At 32.3% G+C, this 18342-nt stretch overlaps 2 protein-coding genes across 6 annotated transcripts; one reads left to right on the forward strand and one right to left on the reverse strand.

Moving 5' to 3' along the window:
- The first annotated feature begins 4867 nt into the window (after positions 1 to 4867).
- LOC106760633 (ABSCISIC ACID-INSENSITIVE 5-like protein 2) lies at positions 4868 to 6047 on the forward strand. Its single transcript, XM_014644051.1, has 3 exons — positions 4868 to 5182; positions 5432 to 5503; positions 5967 to 6047. The coding sequence occupies exons 1-3, from the start codon at positions 4868 to 4870 to the stop codon at positions 6045 to 6047; spliced, it is 468 nt and encodes a 155-aa protein (XP_014499537.1).
- A 2331-nt stretch (positions 6048 to 8378) lies between these two features.
- Positions 8379 to 16783, reverse strand: LOC106760705 (protein FAR-RED ELONGATED HYPOCOTYL 3). 5 transcript variants are annotated; one of them, XM_022781504.1, is made up of 11 exons: positions 16538 to 16783; positions 15092 to 15142; positions 14849 to 14971; positions 9833 to 12038; positions 9704 to 9760; positions 9400 to 9471; positions 9245 to 9307; positions 9095 to 9163; positions 8973 to 9017; positions 8817 to 8899; positions 8379 to 8711 (listed from the first exon to the last, which is right to left on the reverse strand). In XM_022781504.1, exons 4-10 carry the CDS (start codon positions 11999 to 12001, stop codon positions 8843 to 8845), a joined length of 2532 nt encoding a protein of 843 aa, XP_022637225.1. In that variant the 5' UTR covers positions 12002 to 12038; positions 14849 to 14971; positions 15092 to 15142; positions 16538 to 16783; the 3' UTR covers positions 8379 to 8711; positions 8817 to 8842. The 5 variants fall into 5 exon arrangements, with proteins under 5 accessions (XP_022637225.1, XP_014499596.1, XP_014499597.1 ...); XM_014644110.2 differs by lacking the exon at positions 15092 to 15142 and having other exon boundaries at positions 14863 to 14971; XM_014644111.2 differs by lacking the exon at positions 15092 to 15142.
- Between the last annotated feature and the right edge of the window lie 1559 nt (positions 16784 to 18342).

Raw genomic sequence — 18342 nt, forward strand, 5'->3', positions numbered from 1 at the left:
TTGATTTTGTTAAAGATTGGACAACTTTTACAAATGAATGAGAGGTTTTAAGTTTTCAAATATTGAGACATAAAAATTAGTGTATCAGTTAACAAAAAAATATAATGGTTTATTACTTAAGTTTTCAAATATTGAGACATGCATAAATTAATATTTATAGATAATTAGAAAAATATTGTAAATATTTTCTAAATAAATGCATATCGATATTTGAAAAGATTTAATTGATCATATGGTCTTATCTTATTTGTATAAGGAAATTAGATAAGATTATTTTTAACAAGAGATGATAATAAAAAGAAGTCTCTATTCATATTTGTCTTGAAGATCACATTATATTCTTTGTTTTTGAGAGTCTACCATGAAGAATATTCAACTTTTGATACAAAATTTATGCAAATCAGAATATGTCTTTTATAGAATTTTAACAATAATTTCGAATTGTTTCAAAAGGAGCTCGTGTTGAAGATCAATTTCCAATTCTATTCTGTGCTTAAAGAGTTATACTATTGTAGTAGTTTAACGTCTTTATTTGTAATCATCTATAATGTTTTAAATGAGAATGTGGAAGTTATTGTAATATTCTTCACATTCCATTCAGTAATAATTAAAATATCTTATAAAAAAATTCAAACTCATTGGTTTTATCTTATACTAACAAAACAATTGAAAAATGAAAAATTTGTAAACAGATTAAAGGAAAATTCAATATATTTAAATATTTTTAAAAATTAAATTGTTTAGTAAAAACAAACATTTGAAAAATGAAAAAATAAATTAAATATTTTCGAATGTATTAAATTATGAAATTTCTTATCCATGGTAGAGTGGATTTACTAGTGGAAGGAGCCCGAGAGACAACATACAATATAAATTATATTCTATAATTTCAATTCACTTTGATTAGTACAAGAAATTATATTTAAAAGAGTAAATTTATGGCCTTTTTTTATATAAGTTTAAAGTATCGGATTATCCTCATATTTATTCAGGAATTTCAATTTGTTCTTAAAAATGTTTCAATTGAATCATAAATTTTGTAAAAATTGTAACAATTAAACTTTGGATAAGAAATTACATCTTGCAGTGTATATTACACATACTTGATTTGAATGATTTTATTATACGAAAATAGAATTTAAATTATGACTTGCAATTAATAAGATTGCAAACACTCATCGTGTTATTGTCATCTTCATTAGATTATTGTAACTCTAACATGTTCGTTCCAACATCTTTCACACATGCGCACCCATCAGTCTCATCACGCACAACAATGTAGTCGTTCCTTAATCGCAAAAATCACAAGCTCCACCATTGTACCATGATCGTGCCTCCATGAAGACATGAAAACCATAAAACTCAGATTGCGAAAAGCTCCAAATCACAACCAAGACGTGAACCAAGAAACCACCACCACAGTGCCGTGTCTTCGTTCCTCTTCCATCGTAAAATCATCTTCTTCACGAATCTGCAAAAATCAAATCGTGAGAATCACGCCACCCAAATCGTGCAACCGCTGTCATGGACCATCCAATTCCATCATCACGCACCTGCAATCATAGATAACCTAAAAACCAAAAAAACCCAGAGAAACACAAATTGAAACCCTAACTCACGAGTTCGCAAGTTCTTCACTACAAAACCATCAACCTCGTCGTTAATCACCAACAAAACCCAAATCGCATTCCAACCTGTAGAGAACAAAATCCTAGTATGAAATCCTTGTGTAATCCTCCTTCATACCAAACTTAATTGTGTCACCATGACCTCTTCATCGAATTGTAGTAGCGAATCACCCGCAAATCGAAACCAACAAGAAATTGCATTCTCATGAGTTTGACGCGAACATCATCTTCTTTAGGGAAACCTCACACATCGCCTTCATTAGCTTCTTCAACCTGTAAAAAAAGAAAAGACCACATAACCAGACTATGCAATGGGCCATTGTGATAGAACAACAATCACTAGAAAACCTTCTCCACGTCCTCGCGAAGAGTCTCCTTTGCATCAAAACTCTAATTTGGGTGAAAAAATTACACGTCATAATTTAAATTTTATTTTCACGTTATAAAATCATCTACATCAACATGTCTAATATACACCACATCAATAATACAAATAAACCCAAAACTATATAATATTTTTTTTTCAAATAAAAATGAACTGTAATAGAATAAATATGTTTATTAAAATAATCTTTAAGTTTTGTTTGCTTAATTTAAAAATACATGCATATTTATTGGCATTAATAATACATTAATAATTAGTAGATGTATAATTAATATATACATTAACATATTTATTTGAAGATAAAAAACAAGTGTTTGAGGAAGGTAGATGCATGAAATCTTGTGCCAAACAAAAAAGTATTAATAAAACTAGTATCGTCAAACCGAAATCCATCATAAGGGGTTCACTTAGTGAATCAATCAAACTCAACTTATTTATTAGTAAGTCAAAATTTTTTTGACTTACTAATTACAATTTTTTTTCAATTAAAAAATAAAATAAAAAAAATTCTAATTCAAATCTAAAAAAAGTGGAAAGGTCTTAAATTAAATTTATGATCAATAAAACATAAGATTTCATTTATATAAAAATATTATAAAATCTTTTCAACAAAATTTTTGATGGCTCTATAGTGATTTAAATTTGTTTTTGTATAAAAATTGAATTACTAAGTATAAATTTATGGATTTTTCATGTTGTCTAATTATTTCATATAAAAATAATTTCACGCAAGATTCCGTTTCAATATTTTGTAAAATGACTAATCCAACAAAAAATATTTACTAGAAAAATTAGGTGGGTTTCAACTTGGTTCATCACGAGTTCAATTTGATTGAAATTGGTCTATATCAAAATTTTAATTTTTTTTCAACTCAATTTGGTCTGAACTTGTGGTGGACCGAGTTAACTCGTGAATTTTAACTTGTTTTGACAGCACTAAATAAAACTAAACATTGTTTTGCGTGAAGTGTGCATAGAAGAAAAAATATGTAATTTGGTTTTATGGATAGTTCTCTCTTCACTCACACGGAAACGTTATTGTCTTTGTCCTTTTCCGACCACATTTCAACATTTTGATATAACATTCATATTATCTTTTCATTGAGTTTAGAACACGTCAGCACTGTAATAAATAAATAATAAATTAGAGAAAAAATAACGTATATTTTATATCTAAATATTATAAAAAAATGTGTTAAAATATTTTTTTTCATATAAATATATGCATCCAAACACAACATACATTTGTATTTCTGAGCTTTGTGTTTTTGAGACACTCTCAAATCTCAATTTCATTCCTTTCTCCACTCATGAGATCGCTTTGATACACAAGGTAAACTTTTCATTCTACTTTTTATTTTTCTTTCCTTTTTCTAAAAACCATAGCTTCAATATCTTTTCACTTCTCATGTTAAAAATGGAGCTTGATCTCCTTTTGCCACTGAATTAAGTGCATGTAAACCATTCTTCTTTGTATGTTTTCATTTTTATTTTTTTTCAATTTTTCATTGTGTATCTGTTCTTATTTGTTTTCCATTTTTTACTTCAAAAGAAAATTGAGTCTATACTCTTAACAAAAGGGTTTTGGAGTGGAATTTACCTTTTATTGTTTTAATTGTGGGGTTTAGTGTTTGAATGGGAATTTATTTGAGGTACATGTATTTGAGCATGGATGCAAATTATTAATGTTCTTAATGTACTCTTTGATGCTTATAAAGAAAGAAGCAAAATATATATTTTTTTTTTCATGTGAGAATTTTGATCAAATTTCTAAGTGCTTATGTAAAATATTAGTGTGATACCAAGGGAATAAGGTTTGAAAATGCATAATTTGTACTATATTAGAAAACGATGTCCTAGTCCCAAGTTTATCACACTCTTTGGTAATAGTTGTCATTTTGATATCATATCAATATTTTTTCATTTTTTAAATAAAATAATTGAAAATATTGTTAAATTATGGGTTTTGTTCTTCTTGGATTGGACTGAATCCTTTAGATTTCATGCTTATGGCCTCAATTTAAAATTTAAGAACCACAACAATGACAATAAAAGTCCTTTACCATTAGATGTATGATCTCATTGTTTTCCAATGTTTATTCCCAATAGAAATTAGTATTTTTCTTAATGCTTTTTAATAATAAATAATCCTTTATGTAAACTTTGTATAATTTCACAAAAAAAAGCCTCATAAAGTATAAAAAAAAATCTACTACTATTTCATATTAACGTTTGAATAGATAGATCTTTCAACACAACATTTTGTTTTTGTTTGAAGTATTCTTTATTGAATAATGATACGATAACACATTTTTTTAACAACATTTTAACATGTACATTTACATATGTTATAATAAAAAATAAAATGTATTTTACTAAAATGTCGTAATAAAAAATATGCTAAAATATAATTTTTTTTATTTAAATATATGTTTGAAAAAAAGTTTGAAGAAGCTTCTTTCTTTCCAATGAACAAAAAACACAATTGGCAAAAATGTTTCTTTTTTCATCTCATGGTTACGAAGATGAAAAAGTTTATTGTTGGTCAATCTATAGACATATATGCTAAATTTTAAAGGAATTGAAGAGTATTTAGATAAAGATATTCATTCTTCAAGGCATTTTTTATTGTATGATATGATGTAAAATGTTGATCTGATCAACACAAAGCTATTGAATTCATATTCTGTGTTTTGTCAGGTTGAGTTTATATATAAGGTGCTTATGATTGAAGATTTGTATTTGTTAGTCTTACATCAGAGTATTAATTACTCATAAAAAATCTATTTTACCTGTCATAAAAAGTTTTGTATACATATTGTAACTTTGATAACAGGCTTTTGTGATATAAATCATGGAATCCAAAGATGGTGATGATAAGAATGAAAAACATTTACAACAACACCCTTTGGTGAAAGGAGGAGTTGTTGTTGAAGCATCTTCTACTCTTGTTAATCCTCAACAAGCACAATACCAGATTCCACAAGGTTTAATGGAGATTTACATGACTGGCCAGAATATAGCACAATCGTTACACACACAAGATAATGTTACATCAGATGAACATGGTAGAAAACGAGGCACATCACAAGATAAGGCCTTTGAGAAAAGACAAAAGAGAATGATTAAGAATAGAGAATCTGCTGCACGTTCTAGAGCAAGAAAACAAGTAAGAATTTTCTTTCTTTTAAGGATAATGATACTTTGACAATATTTTAACATCATATACGCGTCATTCTATGATTGGTCTAAAATTATTCCATAATCAATAATAATAATCATAAACACCAACATGGACCAATCACAAGATGCTAAAATGTCGTTAAAAAAATGTCAAAATATCATTATCCTTATTTTAAATGTTATCGTATATTATTTTGGTTAAATTCCTTATCATAAGTGTGATAATAATGAACAGGCTTACACAACTGAATTGGAGCACAAAGTCTCTCGTCTGGAAGAAGAAAATCAAAAGCTCAGGAGACAAAAGGTTTGGTTCAAGTTCTACTTTTTGTTTTTTTCACTTCTATTGATTCAAAGTGATGAATATATAATGTATAGTATATTGAGTATATTATCTCCTTTTGATTGAAAAGTTCGTAACTTAATAGTTTTTTTCACTGTCATTTTCTATACCAATTCTCTATATAACCAGTATAGAAAAGTCTTTCCTTATTTTCAATTATTTCATCATTGCTTTCTATATCATGTGTGAGTTTCAACCGATATAAAAAATTATTATAAAAAGTGATTTTTTCTTTGAAACATTGATTTTCAGGAGATATTATAGTTTTGTTACGGTCAATTTCTATATTGACTCTTTGTTAATCTTTTTATATTTACAATTATTTCACTATCATTTTTTATATCTGTAAATTTAAACTGATATAAAAAGTTTTATAAAAAGTGATTTTTGTACTAGTGAAAATTTCTTTTGAAACATTGATTTTCAGGAGATAGAAGATATATCGTCGATTATGCCACCTCAAAAACCAAGATACCAGATTCGTCGAACTAAATCAGCTTGGTTTTGACATTTTTGCATCTGTAAGGACAAATTTCTAGATATATGAGCATCAATGGATGCTTCTTTCAGTATGTTAGTAATATTAGCTATTTGATGCATTTGGATATAACCGTTTTTTTGTTATCAATGGATGCTTCTTTCAGTATCTTTTGTAAACTTCTTGAGAAACATTATGGTTTTATGTTGTTTGATACAAGGAACATATTTTCTTGTTATAATGCTTCTCTAATTATAATACCTCACTGAAATCTCTATAGTAAAAACCTATTGAGCAACATTATAGTTTTATGGCATTCATTATATATAACTTTTTCAATTAGTTGAGTTTATTATGAAAGCTTTATAGAGTGGCTTGAATCTTGGATGACATGCTTGCTGAGCATTTCAACTTTTCGTGTTATGAAAAAGGAAATGTTGTTATAAAGAAATAGCATTAATAATTATTAAAACAAAATTTTAAGCCTTTTTATTTTTCATTTATAGACAAAATATGATGTAGAGATTATAAGAAAGAAGTCACGATGGAGTAGTTCAAAATTTAATGTATTGGTTGAATTGCTGTATTATTACTTTTTCCATTGCGTTAGGTATAATATTTTATGTGCAAACAAGCAGAAGAAAGTACCGAATATTGTCTGAGTGAAAACTTACAGTACAAGTTTGGAATATGTGTTATAAAATTTCATCACAAGTTGAGTAAGACTCCCATTTTGATTCATCATAGATTGAAATTGTTATCCTAATTAAACTTCTTAATATTGGATGTGATACTCGTCTTCTTTGAAAAAAATAGTCATTACAAATGTATCAAGATTGGAAAGGACTCTAATAGTAGTTGTGTGTTCATCTATTATCGTTGAAATGAGTCCAAAAAACAATTTGATACTCATTACTAACCTTGATAAGGATGATACTAAAATATATAGTCAAAATATAAAAAATTAAATTGTGATACCACTTGTTCACAACAATAAAACATTTTTATTGACAAGTACTAAAAAATATATATCAAGTTTCAAAAATATAAAATTATCAAACTAACAATGAAAAAGAAACTCTTTTTTAAAAAAAATGTCAATTTGTGTCGAATTTTTGTTTGGGATGGATCATCATGTATGGTTTGGGCCAACTTGTTCTAACATTCAGTTTGGCGGTCTTGTCTCGATCTTAGGCTTGACTAAATTAATTGGATTTGAAATTTAGTTCAATCTGGCCTTCGATTTAGGTTGACTTAACTAGAACTTTAATTCAAGCGGATCAGATCGACCTTCAAGCAAGGACGACTTAGCTCGACCTATGAGCTAGACGTAAAGTGTTGTATTTAAAAGGTGATTAAAGTTCTATAATGGGGTCAAATCCACTTTGGCTTAGATCCTAACCCACTTTAACAAGGGATTTTGGGAATTGAAACTTTATTTTGACCCAAGGTCCATGGACTAAAACGACACTTCTCTAGTCATAAGTACTAAAATTATACATCATGGACTAGGCAAGTCTTCATGTCAACTAGCCAGACTCCTAACAATCTTCATGTCAAGTGGTTGGTCTCCAACTGGTTGGCCTGAGGAGCCTCTCTTACGTCCAAACTACTCGGATGGTACATGTAGAAGGTATGTCAATGCTAAAGTCAATAGGTGACCAAGCAGAAAAACATTGACTGTCATGATGCATGTTTTTTGGAGTATTAAAACAATTTTTCTTATAATAACATATCTAAATCTATAATATTTCTTTAAACATCTTCAAATTAAATTAGCACAAAAATTAACACTATTTACCAACCTTTCACTTTCATGTTTCTTCTTTTTCGTTAGTTGTCATATTCTCGTTACTCCATCTTGTAATTTTCTTTTCATTGTATGTTTTGTTTATTGTGGTTAAGGAGACAACTAATTGAGGTGCCAATAAAAACACTTCACGTAATCAAGATTGAAGAATATCTAAACCAAAGAAAACACTAAGTGAAATCGTTAAAAAATTAAAATATTGATCTATATGAATTCCTTTGTAAATTTAGCAATGTGTTTGGATTGATAATAGCTACAAAGTTTTCATATTGGAAAGTGAAATGAAAAGTTAATGTTATTGTTTATATTGAAACATCTAAACTTTTCATATACTAGCTACAAACTTTTCATTTTTATTATATTGAAAGTAAACTTAACAACATTTTAAAGTTATATTTGGTTCAAATAACATTTCATAAAAAAATAAAAAACTGAACAAAGTCGTTAACATGCATTCAGGACTCATGCATAATTATGTTTCACAGGGAAAAATGTTGTAATTTGACAATTATAAATACAGAATATATTGACCAAAGGAGAAAATAAAATTATAAATGTAAGAGTATATCATTTGCACTGAAGGAAATAAGCATGCGAAATACTTCATTCCTAACAAATATTTCATAATTACAATTTCTCAAGCAGCCTAAAGAATAAGTATATAATACAACAATCTCCAAATGAGGTTGATCGCTAAAAAGCCTTACAATATCTATTAATATTTATAGTAGACTTTAATTGCAGTTATCCTATATTATGTTATTAATATAACAGTATTATATTACAAATACTGGATTTGGAGATTTTCCACTATAACCTCAAATGGCCAAGAGGTATCCATTCTCAACGCCAGAAAATCATCTAGTAGCTCTCATTTCATCAGCCTATAAATAGGAACAATTTGAAACACAACTTGAAACATTCGTCTTCAACGAAATTACTCATTTAACCACAACAAAATATTGGGGTTGGCTCAAAATATAAACTACCTTGTTCCAAAAGGATAATATGATAATTATGCATGTCTTGATGGATCCTCATGCAACTGTGTTGCTCTCACGTTAGGATCATCCTGCCACAATGAAGCAATTTATAGAAGTGCTCTTCAGAAAAAATACTAATAATGTTTGAATTACCATACTAACCCGAATGCTATATGTGAAGCCAGTTCGCAAAAAATCTAGTTGTGCCTGCATGTTTGAACCGTATAAGAATTCATCAAACATTGAGGGAAAGAAAATTATCCTTGGCTTTTAGTAAACCATACCAGACCAGAAATGCCCTGATGTGCACCATAGTAACCATCGTGACTGGTTGGTATTGAACTTATTGGTCCCTACATATGTAAACACAGTTTCTATATTATTATACTGTAAAAAATATTTAACAAAAGATTATCACAAGTTCTTTTACGCACCAGCCCCTGAAGAGTCTGTTGATTCCCATAGTAATCATCACGAGTTGGTCCCATTAAGTTCAACTACACCATCATGAAATAAAAAAATGTTATAAAGTTTAACTCATTAAATATATATGATAAAATATTAGAACTTTAGTATGTCGTATTCATACCATTCCTTGCACGCTCTGTTGTGTACCATAATAACCTTCAAGGGTTACTGCTGCTCTTGAGCTGAATTTTTCCTGCAAAAGAAGGTTCCTTTTAACTGAACTGCTGTGTAATTCAAGTAAGCAGACACATGTATTCATTAAAGTAAGTTGAAATTCACATGTATTGTTTCATAACTTTTCCCCTCTAGGTTCACATAAATACATACATCCTGACAACAATCCTGAATTTCATCTACATGTTTTTTATCCCAAAGACTAAAAGATCAAACATTTTTAAGGGTTAACGAATTGCAGGAGAACAAACCATTTGTTGCAAGTTGTCTAGGGCACCAACTGTCATCACTTCTGCTTCAGAGTTCACCTGCAAGTCAAAGAGGAGGTCATATAGCAAAAACATGAAAGTGTAGAAGTCAAGTTCTTATAAACAACAAACCTTTTTCTTTTTAGTTGGATTCTTCTTTTTGTTTGGCTTGCCTATATTTCTACTTTGTGTATCTTCTTCAGTGGAAAGCTGACCATGAGCCCCTGATGTACCAGCTTCTGTAGGACTCTTACTAGAATTGTTAACACTCACACAACTTTTGTGTGCTTCATGTAGTGCATGGAATGCAATACTATAACTCTCTTGGGACAATGATCCCTCTTCACTAAGCTTCAGTGCTCGCTGACATAAATCATTGTACCGTTGCACCCTAGTTAGCATGTGTTCAGATTCTTCTCCAATTATATTCCTGAGCTTTGCATCTTTTGTCCACCGTTTCAAAATATATTGAGGCGGGAACACTGACTGTCCAGAATATTGAAGAACAATCAATGCATGTCTACAAAGATAACCTCTGTATTCAAATAACCTACATATACAAGACAACTCGAACTTCACTTGATTCACCACAACAAAAAAGTCTTTACTTGTTTCCATGTCATGAACCCTGTGAACTGTGGTTGTATCATCCTGTCTGTCAGCTTTAGGATGACAGGCAACTGCACCTACAACCTCAGCTTGAATTTTCTTGAATACAGCATGAGTGAAAGTCCCTGCAACACTCTTCTCCAAGGGTGAAGGAGTTTTTAAAGTTGCCAATTTATTCCAAGTATCAGAATCTGCTTTTGCTTCCTCTTCATACCTGTCTTGCAAGATTGATTCATACTGTTTGACAAAGTCTTGGACAGAGGTCTTCTTATGAACATATTTGTCAAAGAAGGAATTTACACTTTCAGATCGCTGGACAGTAGACATACCACCTAAGAAAACATCTTTCATGAATGTTGGTGCCCATAACTTTCGATCTTCATACAATGACTGCATGCATTCATCCTCTCGAAGTTCAAACTTATCAACAATTTTCCACCATCTCCTCTCAAAATCATCACTGGTCAAGGACCGATAAATGCATTTTTCAAATTTTGCCATAAAATTCTCATGCTTTTTAATTACAGGAGCTAAATTTTCTGATACCTTCCCTAATACATGCCATAGGCAAACACAATGACTAGAATTAGGAAAGATGTCTGAAATAACTGACTTCAATGTCTTGTCATGGTCAGTAATGATCACTTTTGGAACTTGACCACCAACTCCTTTCAGCCATGTCCGAAATAGCCAAGAAAAAGTGGCAGCACTTTCATCTGATATCAAGGCACATCCAAGTAATGTAAATTGGTAATGCTGGTTCACTCCAACAAAAAGTGCAAGAGGCATTTTATATTTGTTTCTAACATACGTGGTGTCAAATGACACTACATCACAAAAGTTGATATAGTCATGCCTACTTTTAGCATCAATCCATAAAAGATTTTTCAGACGTTGATCTTCACCAAGATCTACTGCATAAAAGAAGTTAGAATTCATATTTTGCATCTGTATGAAAAAATCAAGCATGAGCTTAGCCTCCCCTGACTCCAGGCCCAAATTCCGACCTTTATCAAATGGATTCTTCTCATTCTTGAGACCAACCACAGTTTTGTATTCAGCAAACTGCCTAGCCATTGCAGCATACATTCTTCTTGTTTGTTCACTAACTGCTTGGGCTGGTAAAAGCTCATGATTATGCTCTTTCACAAAGCTATGTATAACCCACTTTCCATCTGACCTTCTTTTTACATGCATGCTTGCTTTACAATCAGTTTTAGAGCAAGATCTTCGACCTGTTGAATTTTCAGAATCTTGTTTGTTCTGTCGAGCACGTGGTCGATTAAATGATTTGTCATACTCTCGTTTTGTTCCATATCTAGAGCAAGCAAACTTCGCATCTATAAATTCTCTTGATGTTTTTGAACGACGACTATTTTGTATTGCAGTGTTGAATCCCATTGACCGAGCATATTCTTGGTAAAAAGAATAAGCTTCCCCATGAGACTCAAATTCCATGCCAGAAAGTGGCTCAAGATTTGTATCTTCCTTAAACATTACAATATCAACTGTGGGTGAATTCAAATCTCCACCATTTAGAGCATGTACCTCAATACCAGCATCAACTATATTTCTGCCATCTATACCTCCATTATGCAATTTTTCTTCACTGTCCAGCATGTTATCAATTGTAGTTGTTTCTTCATCCTCCTTATCATGTTCACCAGAAGGTAACCGGAGATCTATATCCATGACGAAAAAGGCTTTCGGCTCAGTGGTTTCAATGGTACTGAAAAATATAAAGGAAAGGCATGTCAAACGATCAAGTAGTTCACCTCATTAACTGCCTCCCTGTGTGATTATGCATTTTCTAGGAACAAAAGAAAGCAATATAGATCATGACAAGGAATTTTAACTAAAAAGGAATACAATTTGTTGGTTTAAAGGCACAAGATAGTCAAATCATCTATAGAAGAATTGACAGCATAACCTTATTATAGGCAGAAACAGTCACAGTCACAGATAATAAGCATATGTACATATTTCGAAACTTCAATTAGTAACCAACCAATGCTTCTAATTTAGGGGAAAGTTCCGTGACAGTTTATAGAGGGCCCAAATTCTTTACATGATCTTGAGAAGAGCAAATGAAGACTGCCACGGAAATTAAGTCATTTTCTCCGGAGAAATTCATATGCTGCACAAAGCAAAGACTAAATAAATAGCACCCTGATTTGAATATGAGAAATGCTTGGAGCACACTCTCTTTCATCATGTGAAATTTATGTGGATCACATTAATTATGTGGACCACAACCCCCATCTGGTGGGTTCCATGCTCAAACCAAAGGCACCAACATCAATTCTAACCATGGGGAGTATGTATAGAATGAGTGTGTTTCTAGCACTCTTATTTAACGATAAGAAGTTCTCCAAATAAAGAAAACGGGGAGGCGGAAGGGGAAAGTAGAAAAATGAATGGGGGAATGAGTGGGCATTCGATGGAGGAAGGAATGGAGAATAACTACCCACTCTTTACAAACCATTTTGGAAATTCTTAAATCACTTTACTTTGTACCTGGAAACAAGGTTTAGTTGTTGAAATAGAACCCTTTACCTGGAGAAAAAAGGAGGAAGGACATTCGATGTTCTCATATCTGACAAGGCCCAGAGAAATGAGTGGGCTTCCTCAACCTATAGCCCATGAAGGTACCAAGACACAGTGGGGAAAGTATACGTTAGAAAGAAGAACCCAAGGGCTGAGGTGGCAGGTAGTTAGAGGAAAGAGAAATCAGGAGGGGAATGGAGAGATTCTATTTGTATTCAGTTTTTGCTTAACGTTGGGGAGGACTGGGATTTTGGTTGACAGAGGAGAGGAACCGTTTGCGTTGCTCTGGAGAGGACCGTAGCCCTGGCTGGGATTTGTTATCCTTCTACTTCATGTTTTTGTTGGCAGAATAGTATACATCAGTGTTCATTTCATTCCTTTCTTTTTCTTACAAGCTTTTAAGGTGTGGGTCTGTATCAAAATCCAATCCAAAAAGATAAACCAAATTATACCAATTGTTCTATTGTGTAAGTTGAATTGAGGCTAGCAACAGCACCAACAGTGCCATGTCAACTAGATGTGCGAACAAGTGGTTTGACTGCCAATGGGTATTTGGTGACCACATGATAAGAACTTGGGTATATAGAGTACCTAAGTCCCATATCAAGTAATGAGATGTTCGATGGGGTATGTAAGTGTTTGTTCTCCCCCCTTGCTATATGTTGAGGGTGGATTCCTCTAGTGCTAGGGTGCTTAATCAAATTTGTATCAGAATTGAATGTCAATACTTCAGAAATGGCTATCTACAGAGGGTGTTTACCATTGATTAAGTTGAGTGAAGTGTCCATGGGTAAAGTGTCACAACGTGAAAGGAGTGTGTTATGTTGCATTTTTTTGTCATCAAAGTCTAGGATTAAATTTTTTTTAAACTCTTTTAGAACTAACAAACAGCTAAGTTTCACAACAGCCAAATTTAACTTTTGGGGTTTCTCTCAAAGAACAAGAAATCCTCTTTAAAGAACAAAGAATGGGCTATAAAAAGCTCATCATAGAAGTGTAAAGTCATTAAACTATTTTTCATTTACAAAAAAATCCCTCTAAAACCTCATAAGTTGAATGTGATAAAGAGGCAAAGAAGAGGATTTATTATTGAAATCTTTGGGGTTTCTCTCCAACCAAGTTGATATTTGAAGCTTAGCCCTATTTACTTATATCAAAGCTTCAAAAATTAGTGGAACTAAAATGTTCCAAGCTAACAGGACAATGTCACGTTCACCAAAAGCAAAAACATCTGCATTGTTGGATATCTCACATCAACTAGAGATATGGTCAAATTATAGTATATAAGTGAGTACAAAACTTACTTTACAAGTTGTTTTTGTGATGTAGGCTTCAAATCCACTTTCTAAGATGGTACTCAGGATTATTCTAATCCTAACGAGGTTTCCTGGTCTATCATGTCACCCACTATGGGCCCCCCTTTATTCCCATGCTCAAGATATCGAGTCCTTTTGGCATTAGGGGTGTGTTGAAGAACGATATTGACTAGAGCTAAAATCAAATTATAGTCCATAAGTGGAGTCAAACCTCATATTACAAGTCGCTTTTATGAGATTAAATTAGACCTAAAATTCATTTTCTAAGAGTTACTAATATTCTTCTTATACAAATAACTTACTATTGCAATTTGAAAAAAATAATAATTTGAAAGTATGAAATTTCCCATATTAAAGGACCATATACAACTATGATCTATACAAACCACGTTATTTTTCCCATAATAGCAAATGACCATTCAGAAAAATAATGAAGCAACCATAATCAGGACCCTACAAAAACCAACTGAAATAGAATGGAAAAAGTGTATTTCCACTTCAACGCCCCCCCTCTCTCCCTATGGAGTTTATCAAAGTGACACTCAACCCTGAAGTAGAACATAACTCCACCTCACTTGCCTATTATATTACTAGCAGTAAAACAAGAAGGCTACCATATAAAAAGAAAAAGGCAGAAAACAACTAATATCCACATTAAAGGATTTGGTACAGGAACCAGAATTTTCAGACCCTTCACATCAATGACCTCCTCCGTTCCATCTGATCCTCTCTTACTGTGACTATGCGATCATTTCCTTCAGAAAAAAGGATATGATCACCAGAGTTTCTGAACACCTCCCTGTGAGAAACAAATCATCAGAGCACATAAGAGCAAAGAAATAACATATGGGTTTGAGTTATTGAATAATGTTGGCCTCAAGTTCCTCGTTCTGATATTTCTAGTGAAAATAATGCATACCTTCCAAGTAGATAGAAGTTGCAGCAGACATGGTTAACATTGTGATTACACCTAGTAGAACAGATTCAAGTAAAGCAACAAGCACTGACAGACAACAGGAAGGTTTTACAGAAAGACAAAATGTCCTAAAGCTCCACAGCCAACTATTTCTATAAAAGGCATAGCATACAAAAAAAAACTCAAGGAAAGAAGCATATAAATCCAACTGTTCAATCCAAGCAAATAATTTGCTTCGACAAATCATTTTCCAAGCATACAAGAAAACCTATAATCCTCCACCACCTACTTTCTCTTCCATCTCATTTCCACCCAATTTTCTTCCCATCCCTATCTTTCTTTACCATTACATCTCTTGTTACATCCTCTTCCTACCTTTTCACTTTTCTTGATATCTCTCCCATCTTTCCACCCCAATTCATTCAATTTCAGGGTGAAAGTTTATCGCGCTCATAAAACAACTAGCGATCAACATTAATATAATGATATCAACCAAAAAATTAGGCTGTCACAATTTAATTCAAATTGCAAATTATTCTTTCCACTGTAATGTTATGAAATAACCATTACACCATAATTCTATAACAGGGTTTCTTCGACCAACCCACCATAGGCAATTTGTGGAGGTTGGCAGCACCAAAGGCTACAACGGTGTGTTTCTATTACATAATTTTGGGATTCCACACTCAGCAACTGTTCAACTTGTTCCAGTGGCAAAACATCACTTCAGAGCCTTCCAGAAGGTTTAACTTAACCTCAAGAAATATCAACATATACAATGGTATGCATCGGACAAAAATTTGAATCATTGCTCACGCAATTCAATCCAAATAGTTAACATCCTTTTCAAAGGCTGACCATACTTTAGAGAACCTCAAGAAGGCTAAGTCTAACTAACCACCAAAACCACTTACAATAACTAACAAATCTGAAATCATTTCAAATTCAACTTCATTCAACAAAATAAAAGAACCACAATATCAACACAATTCAGCCAAGCAGGGTTTTTTAAGTCTAACCTCCAAAAACACAGTACCATTCGTCTCTCATAGTGCACAAGTCAAAAACACACAGAAAAACACAAGTCAACAAACTTGAAATGCCGAACCACAAATGTTAAAACACTCCAACTCATTCTTTCATTCATCTACATCACGACATTAATTCCTCTTTAATTTCACAGTTAAATTAATCAAACACAGTAAGTCTCTAAGTCACAGAGACAAACACTGGCACCTAGCCTAACAATTTTAGTACCTACCCAACTAGCACCAAAACACACAAAACTTCAAATTCCAATCCAAATTCCACTTCCTTGTGCACAATACTATCTCTCCATCTCTCGCGTACGCACACACATAAGCACATAGTATTTGATTAATGATCGTCAATGAATGAATGAAGAAAAGAAAAAAAAAAAAAAAGGAGGAAATCATGGTGAGAGAGTACCTGAAAAGAAGAGAGATTGACGATGGTTTTGACGATGATCGATGTGTGTTGAGAGTGAAGAAGAGAGAGAGAAAGATGAAGAGAGAGAGAAGAAGAAGGTCACGCGAGGAGCATGAGCGAGTGGAGGAAGGAGGTTCCCCAAATGCGTGAAGCTTAGGGTTTCCGAAACCACTCTGTTCTCTTCGTTTCCCAATCCGACTCTCCCAGACCCGAGCACGTGTCGCGTACCTTCTACTTACCACACCCTCTTAATGAATATTATTAATTATTAATACCAAAATAAAATAGAAGATTAACACTCCTAATAATGATTATTAAAATTAAAATTAATATATTAGTATTTATTGATGCTTTTTCCCGCTCAAGGTTTATTCCTTTTAAAACACAAGCCAATAAAGAGGCGCGTGCAAATTAAGCTCAGTTCACACAAATAAATAACATAATATTAAACAATTTTGTTAAAAAATAATATGAATCAGTTTAAAAAATTAAAAAAAATAAATAAATGTTCCGAAGGATGAAAAGACAAAATAGAATTTGATTATTTTTTGTATAAAATAAATTACAGTTCATAAACGTTCATATGCTAATTAAGGAATCTTGGAATCATATAGATATTATTAGATCAAAATCAAATAAATAAGATAAAGCTCATAGATAAATAAATAAATTCTCTATAATATAAGATATTAAAAAAGATAATTCTGTTCTTAAAAGTGATTAATTTATTTGCAGATAAAAAAGAATATCATTTTTCTAATGTTGTTTATCTTTAGATTCAAAGATATATATTTATTATTCAATTTACAACCATGCTATATGTACCTATAAATAAAATAATAGACAAAAGTCATAAACAATTTGAATGCTCGACTTTGAGAGCACCAAAACTTGTGCTTTGCTTAAAAAGTGAAAACAAAAAAGCTACATGCTTATTTTAGAGATGTTGTTACGAAGACATGTATTTAAGAAGACGTGTATTTAATGATTAGTCAAAAGCATTTAACTTTAAGATCAAATTATATAATGAAGGTTTAATATCTTTGATACTCCCTATTTTTGTAAGATTTATTTGATTTAGTCCTAGTTTCTTTTTTCGATTCAATGTTGTCCTAAAAATTGTAATTTATGTTCAATTTAGTCATTTTTGCAAACATTGTTTAAATCGTTAACGGTAGACAGTGTAGCTATGCATATCAGTGCTGACTTGCCTTGACTGAAACATGACGTAGCCAATGAAAGACTGCCACGTGACAGTCCCTTCCCCACCCAAAAAATTAGGGTTTCTGATGTAAGGGGAAAGGCTTCCTTACGCCTACGCTGCCGTGAGAGGAAAATTGAATGAGTTTCGAAATGCAGGAGCGTGGCGATGCGAATCTGGCTTGTGATTGCTTGTCTGCGTTTGGTTTCTTTGGTTTCTTTCTACTTGTAGGTTTGAAGAGCAGTTTTGCGATGGCTGGAGAAGATGAAGATTGATGGAGAATGGTGCTTTTGCAGCAACGATTTTGCTCCAATTGGCTTTTTCATTCTCTGTATTTTCCTTTGCAGGTTGAAGACTTGACGGAGAAGATGAGCTCGTGCATGACTCGCTGTCTCATTACGGCGGTCATGGTTGTCGCGACAAAATGTTAATGGCGATTCATGGTGGAGGAAGGGGAAGATGGTCATGGTGGTGTTTTTGAGTGGTTGCTGGATGGAGAAGATGAATAGCGGTGGTGGCGGCGCGACCATCTGGTTAGGATTTGGAAATGTTTGATGATGGAGGTGCGAAGACGGTGGTTGGCCATGAGCGTGGCGGCGACAGT

The sequence above is a fragment of the Vigna radiata genome, chromosome 5, assembly GCF_000741045.1.
Source record: "Vigna radiata var. radiata cultivar VC1973A chromosome 5, Vradiata_ver6, whole genome shotgun sequence".
Taxonomy (NCBI): domain Eukaryota; kingdom Viridiplantae; phylum Streptophyta; class Magnoliopsida; order Fabales; family Fabaceae; genus Vigna; species Vigna radiata.

Coding starts and splice junctions, on each gene's coding strand:
- LOC106760633 (XM_014644051.1), top strand. CDS start 4,868: ATGGAATCCAAAGATGGTGATGATAAGAATGAAAAACATTTACAACAA. Junction 5,183..5,431: donor GTTCTAGAGCAAGAAAACAA/GTAAGAATTTTC, acceptor AATAATGAACAG/GCTTACACAACTGAATTGGA. Junction 5,504..5,966: donor AAAAGCTCAGGAGACAAAAG/GTTTGGTTCAAG, acceptor ATTGATTTTCAG/GAGATAGAAGATATATCGTC.
- LOC106760705 (XM_014644112.2), bottom strand. CDS start 12,001: ATGGATATAGATCTCCGGTTACCTTCTGGTGAACATGATAAGGAGGAT. Junction 9,761..9,832: donor ATCCAACTAAAAAGAAAAAG/GTTTGTTGTTTA, acceptor TTTGACTTGCAG/GTGAACTCTGAAGCAGAAGT. Junction 9,018..9,094: donor ATCAGGGCATTTCTGGTCTG/GTATGGTTTACT, acceptor TCAAACATGCAG/GCACAACTAGATTTTTTGCG.